We start from the raw sequence: 11606 nt of genomic DNA on the forward strand, positions 1-11606 counted from the left end.
GCTATTGGGCACGCAGGGGCTCCTGGGCAATGGAGTCCCCTGCTGCTCGCAGCCCTGTCAGCTGACGCTCACCCGGTTTAGGTCAGTCCCACCCCACATCGCTCCCACGAAGCCTGGTGGGCGCTGCGGGACCCGCGCAGCGGGTCCGGCGAGGTGCTGGAGTCGATGGAGCAAAGAGAGTCCCGGTGCGATCTCGCGTTGATCCCAAGTCGAAAGGTGAGTCCCAAAGGTGCCAAGTAGATGGACAGTTTTAACTTGCAATACAGCTGGGGGGCGTGTCTTCCAGGGAGAGCTGCCCAGGTGTAGGCTATTGGGCACGCAGGGGCTCCTGGGCAATGGAGTCCCCTGCTGCTCGCAGCCCTGTCAGCTGACGCTCACCCGGTTTAGGTCAGTCCTGCTCCACACCGCTCCCACGAAGCCTGGTGGGCACTGCGGGACCCGCGCAGCGGGTCCGGCGAGGTGCTGGCATCGATGGAGCAAAGAGAGTCCCGGTGCGATCTCGCGTTGATCCCAAGTCGAAAGGTTCTAATTAACTTTTATAAAGCAAGATCACACTTACAGGGATCGGCTAACCTTGACGAATTAAGTAGACGGCTGGAGCAGACCCAGGGGGAAGGCCTATCACAGTCTCAAATAATTCTAGCCGGAGACTTCAATTGCCATCTGTGCCCTAACTTAAGGGTGACTCGCCGAGACTGGACGACCTGCACAGTAAGTGAGGGACCACATATGGAACATACTCAGGAAAGGCAGGATTTGAGTGTCCTCCTAAACACTTATGGCCTAACTCACACTCTGATTCTGATCGCTACCCACCCTGATTTAGCTGTGCCCCCAACTTATAAAGTTAGAAGCTGCTCATCATTTATTTATTTCATATTTGTTTCTCTTACACTGAGGAGGTTTATATCTTTTTTTAATATTAATCACGGTATATTTAGTGACCATAATGCAGTGACTATGTCACTTGTTGCCCCTTGGTATCAGCCTTCACCCCATAGGTTAACTGGGGGAACGATCTCTGCAACTAACCAAGGTAGGCGGTTACTTTGGGTACAGGTCAACAGTGTTGCTTTTAATAATTCACTTTTTAGCATAGGCAAAAAGGAAATTTTGAAATGTTTAGACCCACAAGTGCAGGGGGAAGAATTAGTTCAGGCATTTTCGCCATTACACAATTAGTGGACGGTTTATTAACAGCACCACCAAATTCCCCTAACATGGATGTCCCAAGATGGTTTGATGAGCAGTGCTCTCAGGCCCTTAGAGATCTGTAGATGGCCCTTAAACAGAGACAGGGAGACAGGGGTCGGGTGGCGGCCTGCCGTAAAATATACAAGCAAGCCCTCAAGGGGCAGAAGCGCCAATTGCAAAAGAAAGCCGGCGAGGACCTAACAGAGGCATCTGAACTAAAGGATTCCATCCTTTTCTAGAGGGTTTATTAATAACCCATGTTTTAAAGATTTGAATAAACCAGGGTTAAGCCACAACGTTTTACTAGACCAATGGCGGGCTCAATTTGAAGGACTGTATAATCATTCCCACAGAGAGGAGCAATTACAGGTACTTAACCCCGAACAGAGATCTGATCTCATGACCTTTACTTTGGATGAGGTGAGATTAGGAATTAAGGGACTTTCGCAGAAGAAGGCACCGGGACCAGACAGTTTCCCACCAGATCTTTTCCAATGTAAAATAGAGATATGGGCCCCTCTCCTAGTGAGGGGTTTACATGTGGCAGTAATATCAGCAATGCCAGCATCATGGTCTACAACCACCATTGTACCAATTTTTAAGAAGAGAGATACGGACAGCCCACATTGTTATCGCCCTATATTCCTTATTGATGTGATAGTGAGGGTTCTGGGTCGGGTGCTACTTAATAGGTTGTCTGAATGGGCAGAGGCCAACCAAATAATATCGGAAGTACAATATGGGTTCTGAGCCGGTAAATCCACCAAAGACTAATGCCTCAACCTTTATATTATAATTGCAAAATACACAATAGCGAAATCGGGGCATTGTAGCTAGCTTTTATGGACCTCACTGCGGCCTTTGATCGCGTGAACCCCTGTAAACTCTGGTAACTCCTTGGAGAGCTCGGGTTGGATATGGCAATACCTAACACCCTAATGGCCCTACATGTTAACACTACCGCAGTAGTCAGATATACACAGGAGTGGAAAACCACAGATCATTTTAACTGCTCTAGTGGGCTCAGAAAGGTTTGTATATTAGCGGCGTTCTTATTTACACTATACATTAATGGCCTCGACTCTGCCCTGCCTGCCTTACAAGCAGACGCCCCGAGGATAGGCACAAGACTGGTCTCCGTTTTGCTATATACGGATGACGTGGTACTCATTGCAAGTACCCCGAAGGGCTTGCAGCTTTTATAAGGAGGGTTTGTAACTTTTATGGCTACGATTAACCTGTCACCTAATCTAACTAAATCCTACATTATGGAGATTGGGAAGCAGAGTAGGAAGCCCAACACATACGAAGTAGGCACACATAATCTAAGGAAAGTACCAGCCTTTTCATATTTTAGTATTTTATTTGACGAGAAATTGAGTTTTAAATACTAACTAGAGGAGAAGTGTCTTGGAATGACATGGTCCACTGGACCAATAGCAAACTATGCTCCTAGATTAGGTAACTGGTCACCTGGGACAATTTTAAAGTTATACAACTCCTTCTGTATTTCTAAAGTTTTATATGGTAGTGAGGTATAGGGATATAAGATGTTTAAGGAATTGCAAGCTGAAGAAAACAGGATGTTGAACACCCCTGCGTACTCTGCACATGAGGAATTGGGATCTACGTATATCTCTGATATGCTAGCCATAAAACCCCTCCTGTGTTGGGTGAAGATCTGGTCCAACGAGGAGGCAGGCTTTAACGGGCTGGTAATCGAGGACTGTCTCTCCCTTGATTATGCTTCAAAAATCACATGGTTAAAATATGTAAAGGACACCCTCACCGCACTAAGACGCGAAGATTTGTTTATTAATCATAACAAGGTGGGATCTCAGGAAAAAGCGATTATCAAAGATTTGTTTTTTAAACATGTCTCTGCACACCGTGAGGATAGGGAGCTCAGGAAATCCATGGTCAGAGAACACATTTTAGTAAAGTCAGTGCAGGGCATGGAACCATATTTATCCCTTATAATAAGTGCACATGACAGATTTTTAATTACTCGTTTTAGATTGAACTTATTTCACCACTTACTGGCCTTACCCCCCGGCTTTACGGTACACGCAGAACATAGAGGACCCTGTGGCTGCAACAATAGGTCTCCACGGGATACCTTGCATTTTGGCCTCCTTTATTCTTATTACTGAGCGTTCCTTAAGGGGCTTTTAATAAAGCTTAGATTTAGGCAGGCATGTGCCGCCCTATTGTTTTTACAACTTTCATCAGATGTTTTTACACTTTTTTGCGTTGCTAACTTTTTAAGATCTGCTTTAAAGATAAGAACCACTCGAGGTGTCTAAAGGTCACAAGAGTATTTGCCATTTTTGCACTGTGTGACGTTGCTATAAAAGTCTTGAAATATGGGTCACTTTTTAGGACAAGGTGCAGTTTTTATATGTTCAATTAATGTCAAATTAGGATTTTATTGATCACGTTTCTAAATAAGGGCAATTGGAAGTATTATGATTTTAAGAGACCAATGGGTATAACAATATATCATGGATCTCAGTTTTTTTAATTGGTATACTTGGTTGTTTTATGAAAATGTTTACATTTGATGTATGTGTATTTTAAATTGTTTCTTTTATGGTCATATTTTTATACATGCGAACAAATATTATTATTATTATTATTATGTCCTGGGTAAGAAGTTGTCAATGCTTGCTCCAAAACACTTTTTTCACTATATTATAAAAACAGGCTTCTGAAGATGGTAATGTGTGTCAAGAATGTTTGTGTGCATTTGTTGTGTGGCATTTGGCTGTTGCCTTAATGTGTACTGTGTTTTATTGTGCTGCTTTATGTTGTATTATTAGGTGGTTTTGCTATGTAGCACTATGAATATTGTGTTGCATTCTGTTTTAACTGTTTCATTGTCATGTTCACATTAACTATTAAAATCGTTGACACGATACTTTGTGTATATTATTGTGTTATGATTTGTTGTTTACTTTAGTTATGTCAACACTGTGGAACGAGCAAAAACAGCGCTGCTCCAGCTCATCAACGTATTAAGACAGCAGTCAGGCCAACACTGTGGCAGAGGCTGTACCTTAACCTGGCGCTGCCAATATTCCACTGTCACTGTGGATTTCCTGGTTGCCACCTTCTCACCATGTAGTTTGTGAGTGGTTAGCATACTTTTTTTTTTTACCTTGACCCATAGAGTTATCGTCTTATTTTCGGCCTCGCTTGTGCTAAATGCTATTCGAAGTGGCGATGAAACAGAGATTGTAATTTATTTTTAGTCTTGGAATTGGAACAGCTGAATAAGTTCACATCCTGTTCTTACAGGCAGCTCCAGTTATTTCATTGGAACTACCTCGTCATTTGTCAAGTAACTTAAAAAAAACATGCAAGGCAACCACTTAAAAAATACTTTAAAAAGGTTTGGGGAATTATGTTGGAAACGACGAATCACAACGTCCAGCACACCTCGCCACCTATGAATGTTCCTTTAATTAACGTATCATGCTGTCGTCTAATGCAAGACTATTCCTAGCAACATGGCCTAAATTTAGTAAGGGTAGCACAGGTGCTCACATGGCACTGCACAATTTTGCGCTGCCTTTTTAATCCTTGGTAAACCACACAATGCTGTGTGTTGTTGTCTTTTAACAGAATTGCTGAAACATATCATTCTGTGGCCCTAATTCGGCCAAACCTCACGATATATAACAGGGAGAAAGTGTGCCTAACAGGCAGATGATTGCCTCACCAAAATCTGCATATTATTCCCCAAAAATTCGGGATGGACAATAATTAGCACACCCGATAGATATGGAACCCCTCGGAGTTGTTTCTTGCTGGTGTGATAATCATCTCCCTGATAATGGTCAACTCACAGGGGGTGATGCTTATGTGTTGATTTGTACCTTTTTCTGAGAGCTTACTTTTTCGGTTTATGTTTCTGAAGATAACGGAGGTCAAAGAGCTCCTGGAATCTGCCACCAATCTAGTCAATATTTAACTTTTCATGGATTTTGCTCTTCCAGATAAGCTCAGGTTCATTTCGAAGCTCTCGATATAAGAGAGAGAGCGGAGACTAGATGTTGGCGAAAGAGAAACTTGAGCTTGAAGAGGAGACAAGCCAAGCTGGGAAAGCACAACTAAAAGAGGTCCTGAAAGGACACTGATAACACAAGGACTAGCAAAGCGAAGACAATCAAAATGGTGTCAGTTGGCCTGCAGCTGCTGGGGTACGTTTTTGGACTACTGGGGATGGTGGGCACCATTATAGCCACCCTCTTGCCCAACTGGAGGAGCAGCTCTTACATTGGCTCTAGCATCGTTACAGCTGTGGGATACACCAAGGGGCTGTGGATGGAATGCGCCAGCATGAGTACTGGCATCACCCAGTGTGACACTTACAACTCACTGCTCGACCTCCCCTCCGACATCCAAGCAGCCCAAGCCATGATGGTGACATCCATTGCAATGTCCATCCTGGCCTGCATCATCTCTGTGTTTGGCATGAGGTGCACCATCTTCGCCCAGGATTCTCCCGGAAAGGACAAGGTTGCTGTTACTGGGGGAGTTTTCTTCATCATCGCAGGCCTGCTCGGCCTCATCCCCATCACATGGAACCTCCACGTCATTTTGCAGGACTTCTTCAACCCAATCGTCCCGGACACCCTGAAGTTCGAGATTGGAGAATCTCTTTATCTGGGAATAGTTGCGTCTTTAATCTCCATCTTTGGGGGCTGCATGCTCTGTGCTTCGTGTCCGCCCAAGGAACCGACGCCAACGTACTACAGTCGCTATCAGTCCAAAAACCTGGGCGCCAAGACTCTACAGCCCGGCCTCAGCCAGACCCAGAAGTCCAAGAGCGACTTTAACTACAGCCAGACAGGCTACGTATGATGGATGCATGGGGGTGAAGAAGGACTGGCACCCTTTCTCTAAGGTGAGGAAATGGCGGCAGTTATAGTTTCCACGTTGTAGATACTTGTTTGGCCTTTGCAGTGGGTCTTAATGACAGACATAAGCCTGCCATAGGCCTCCATAGTGAACTTATCTTATATACATGAACTTACCATGAAGCTGTGGGCAGTTGCAACAACGGGTCCTGGCATCACTCCTTGAACATTTAGGGCACGCCGCCTACTACCTGCAGTGATGCCAGTCCCCCCCTCCAGTGGCTGTTCCCCACGAGCAAACGTTACGGACTTAAGACAGCAACACCAGAAAGAGGGCTGGACTCGTGATGTGGCATTAAACTGAAACTGCTATTTTTTTGTTACGAAGAGCGGCACAAACTTAATGTTTCTGTTGTGATGTTGGGTGAAAATGATGCTCGCGCCCCCTTCTCGACCCCGTTGTTGCAACATGCCCTGGCCGCCCTTCGTGATCTAGTTACAGAGACCCGCGCCAACAGTAAAAGAAACACTGCTAATGCCCACAGTGTGCTACAAAACTCGGACCATGAACTTTTGGTTTTGACGAGATGAAAATGGTATGTGGGCAATGAAGCCGGCTGGAAACGACGCAAGACGCCCCTGCCAACGAATGCGTACCCAGGGATGAAATCAGAAGTTGCCCACGCTGAATGTGGCCTGACTGTTTAAGAGAAACAAAAAAAAACACACTTTTTCAAGGTGACACTGTGCTAGAGAAATACACTATCAGTCTGCTGGTTGCCTCTTTCGGATCGGACACGGGTAAGGGTGACTGGCCGAGGGGGCATATAGACGTGTCCTCCGAAACTGCGGGTCACTGCCTCGTGCCTCTGAGCAGTGGTCTTCTGATCTCACCGGCACGCGAGCCCTGCAAGATACAACCGGAAGGGCAGGAGCTGCAACGAGACACTGAGAGAGCTTTTCGCTTTTATTTTTCGGTGGGTGGTTAACGAAATACAACTTACAGCTCCACGCAATCAGAATACTTTTATTTTTTATTTTGAATACTATTTCCCTCTGCATCTGACTGCACGCGTTACGCTCTCATTTGCCATGAAATATTTGTACTGTATAACATGCTATTTAATTGATTTACGTAAACTGTGCTAAATTGAGTCTGAGTGCTATCGCCACAATCCTTAACTTGCTGGTATATATCATGTTTTGCAGTTCATGTGCCCTAGCTGTGAGACAGAATCTACTTTTCATTGAGTCCATAGGAAAAATGTTTCTCTGATTTAGAGTTGATTAATGTTTGCAATTAGATCAGAGACTTGCATTTTTTCGTTCTTCAGCAGTTTATGTCACGCGGAGGTTTGATACCCACTTTCATTTAAAAATGAAAATGTGTAAAAAAGAGGTTCCCTAAAAAAAATGAAAATGCATCAGAAAGAGGTTCACCTAAAACAGCCCTATAGATTTCATATATTGTATAGATATAGGTATTTCACTAAGGTAGATAGACGGATTTCTAATTACCATTGGCAAAGGGCTAAATTTTTGCAGCAGAAGAACTAATTTTGTATTAAACATGTACATTGTTTAACGATGCGTATAGAACAATCGGGAATGTAAGATAGGTTCATTTTGCACAGACATGGACGCCAGTTTAAATACTAAGTAGAAACATATTGTACTGTAACATTGAAGAACTATTCTCATGATGTCAATTATATGGATGGTGACATTCTCAAACTGTAACCTTGTTTTATATGGAGGCTGGAGACCAAATAAGTGTTCTGTTGTTATCAGAGGCACAGAGATGTCGCCAAAACTTCATATTTCTAAACTTTAGCATCTGCATGAATTATAATCACGCAGCCTTAGTGAGTGCTTAGTATGAAACCACGTGATTCAAGATTCCCAGGGAAGGAGTATGATAACTAACCCTGGACGTAGTTCGCGAAGTAGCACTACGCGAAGCTGCGCAAAGTGCACTTCGCACTACACGAGCTACGCATAGCACTTCGCGAACTGCGTAGTACCCTGTTCGCACTGTGCAAGATGCCGTTTTCAATGATTGCACAGTGCGGACAAGCATCCGGTACTGTGCAATCATTGAAAACGGCATCTTGCACAGTGCGAGCTGTAGTTTTCTGCCGCTCGTGTAGATTTTTACTCGAGCGGCAGCTTTCTCAACGCAAACTGGTAGTTTCTCATCGCGAACGGTCGAGAGCATACGTGACCACTCGCAATGAGAAATCTGACCTCCTCGCGTTGAGAATCTCGCCGGCATGTTTATTTTCCACGCTCGCGATCGGCATGAATACTTTTTTTTAACCTGAAAAAAAGATATGTGGTGTTATCTTCCTTAGCTCTGGAAGGATGTGATCTGGAGAAGCCTATTAAATACTTTTAATGGTGATTGGCTCAAGAATGCAACATAAATATAGAAATGCAAGGGTACCCATTGCTATTGTACCTCACAGTGCTGACCTTGATTGTGGGATATGCTCTTTGATTGCGTTATTGCTTTGACTTTTAAAGGCAAATGTGTTCACCTCACAGCTATAGAGAACAACAGCAGGAACAGCTGCTCTGTGTGCACACCGAGTGCTCGATAACCTTTAATTAGCACGTCACGCTTGAGTAAACATACATCAGATGGTTTTCCAGCATCAAACAAGGGCGGGGTGATCAGGGCTGCTCAGATGCATGAAGCACGGGCTTTTCTAGAAACCGGAAAATGAGTGTGGAAATACCCCTATTCTTCATAAAATCGGATTTTAACCTGTCTTGAAGAAATCTTTTCCATTGTAAACGTGTACAATAAAAAATGTATGTTTATTATTAATTGTGCATATTAATTTCTTTTGGCCTGATGATGGTTTGAGCCTGTTTTGCTTAGAGCTAACCATTGGCAGAAAAGAGAGGCGACTGGAATGAAATAGAGTAATTGTTCTGTGTTGTAGTATTTTGGGACTGTTATGCATATAGCCAGGTCTTTAAGTGGGATGAAAAAACTGGGGGTCTCCCAAAGGGGCGTTGCTAATGTAATTAAGGGCATGGCTTAAAAACACATAAGCTAAAAATCTGTGCTTAGCTTAGTTTGCCGCCCGACAAGTATTTTGTTGTTTCTGTCATTGTATACAGATATATAATACAACAAGTAAAATTATACCTACAACATGCCAGGACTATTGGCATTGTCAATGGTTGTTAGTTGCATAAACTAAATAAGCAACCACTATGACTTTGTTGTATATAATTTTGAAAATGCTTCAGTTCTAAAATGATAAGGCTGAAAAAACTAAAACGAGTCTCTTCGTAGTTGCATCAAAGTCTTTGAGTAGGCCTGGGCTAAAATTCCGTTCCGCTAGCGGAAATTGCGATAATTTGACATTTTCGCGTTCCGTGGAGAGCGCGAAAATGTAAAAATTTCCGCAATCCACATTTTACCGGAAATTTGTTGCTTGCTCGCGCTGTAAAATAATACATTCTCACGTGCGCGCGATCGCCTTACCTGAATCCCCGCATTCGCCGACAAGTTTTCCCGATCCGGTTGCGTTCTCCACGAGATGTTGGACTGTTGGTAGCCATTTGCGCTGTCTCGCAACAGTTCGCGCCCGCAGTAACGTCATTCGTCACGCGATCACGTCTTTCTTCTCGCGATCATGCACCGCGAGACAAGTGAAAACAAGAGGCCGCGCCCGCGAGCAACCGCATGGGTAAGTTGGTGAGCCGCGACCACGCAGAAAAAATCGCAAACGGGCGGGAAAAAAACTTCCGCATCTTCGCGATATTTCCGCGTGTTTGCGGAGATTTTTAACATTTTCACGATAATTTGCGAAAGTGAATTTCGCAAATTCTGCCCACCTCTATCTTTGAGCAGTGATACTGCTGCAGAGTCAAGATTTATTTTCACCCTGAGGTCAAAAATGGAGACCCGATAGGGAACCGTCTCAGCACCTGCTTTTAAGAACTGTCGGTGGGACCCGGTCCACTTAAATCCCTGCATATAGCACTATGAAGCGGTTACAAGTGGGGTCAGACACATTGGGCAGCTGTGCACAGGGCCGGCGCTAGGCATGGGCAGCGTGGGCAGCTGCCCAGTGTAGATGATGACGTGCAGAGCCCGGCAGGGTGGCACCTCGTCTCGCCCGCGGTGGCGCGCGATGAGTGTGGCAGCAGGATCTCGCCGCTCACTTGCGGCTGCAGGCATGCATCAGGAGGTGGCAGGAGCGCACCGGTCTTCGAAGCTGCGGCGTGATGAGCAGGCGCCTCGAAGGGGGACTCGGCCGGCACCAGGTTCACGCCAACAGAGGTAGGAGTACAGCAGCAGACGGGTATAGACACCCAACCTCGTCGCCAGTGTAGAGTCACCTACCATGTAACCTGGACAGTTAGGAAGCAGTCATGAATACACGAGACACACACATGGGTTACGGTCTGGGCCGAAAGTCCCGTATGACCTCCGCCCGTTTATTTAAGCTCTCTGGTCACACCTGGCCAGAGTGTGTTACATTGTGTGCTTGCCCTTCCAGGCTATGGGTTTCTCTCGGGGGAAAAGACTAGACTGTTACACCCAGAGCCCCACGCCGGCTCGCAGCCAGGGTCCTCGCGCATTAAAAATCTTCAGAGTTTGGTGGCCCAGGGACCCAGGAGGCCCAGGGAATTTTGATCAATATTGGCCGGCTGGTCCATCTCTCTTGGCCTAATCGTTGCATCTGCATGAGGATAGCAGCGATTAGACAGGTGATTAAAGAGCCCTTACATGTGAAGTGTGCCCTGCCCCTGTTTGAATGAAAAGCAGGATAACCAGCGGGGCGCAGAACAAAAGATACAATGACGGCACATCACAATGAAAACCCCTCAGCTTGCCCAGGATGAGGGAATGGGAGCACAGAGGTGAATGAATGGGGTACGAAAAACTGAATAAAGTGAGAGGGGGATGGGGAGCAGATAGGTGTAAGTACAGCAGCCAGATAAGTGGTGCAGGAAGAGGAGTACAATCAGAATGTAAAAGTGGCTGGACTAGTGCTTTAAGTGTGCTGGATCCCTCGGGTCTTAAAACGGACATTGAAACAGGCCCCTATCAGACCCTATATTCATGTCCTTTACTTTACCTGCAAAACAAATGATCCAGTGTGTGCACAATAATTGTATAACACATTGGGCAGGTTCAACTGGCCAATAGGGCAATCAGGCAGTGTGTGATGGTCTAATCTGTTAGGTTAGTATGTAGGCAGTTTTTTAGGCTGTTTGTTGGCCTGCTTTATGGTCAGGTGAGCACATTTTTACTGTTGATTTTCATGATATTAAAACAAGCATTGCCTGCAGCAAAATCAAATCTATACAGTTTCCCACACCTTACAAAAAACGTAAACAGCATGTCTTTACAAGTTAAAAACTGCCCTAATTTTGAAACATGGGACACTTTTCCAGCTAACTAATTCACTAATGGGGGCCACATTTATTTTGGTGCCGGGGCCTAATTCCTGACACACTCTCACACTGCATGATAGGGTAATCCATGGCAGCGATTTTGTTCCTGTTTATATTTCACAT

The 11606-nt window shown here is 44.9% G+C and overlaps 1 protein-coding gene across 1 annotated transcript; it reads left to right on the forward strand.

The window, feature by feature from the left end:
• Positions 1–5229: 5229 nt before the first annotated feature.
• CLDN2 (claudin 2) lies at positions 5230–8892 on the forward strand. The gene has a single exon (XM_085607688.1). It carries the CDS (start codon positions 5371–5373, stop codon positions 6061–6063), a length of 693 nt encoding a protein of 230 aa, XP_085463814.1. The 5' UTR covers positions 5230–5370; the 3' UTR covers positions 6064–8892.
• Positions 8893–11606: the final 2714 nt, after the last annotated feature.

The sequence above is a fragment of the Triturus cristatus genome, chromosome 5_2 (genome assembly GCF_964204655.1).
Source record: "Triturus cristatus chromosome 5_2, aTriCri1.1, whole genome shotgun sequence".
Classification (NCBI taxonomy): Eukaryota; Metazoa; Chordata; class Amphibia; order Caudata; family Salamandridae; genus Triturus; species Triturus cristatus.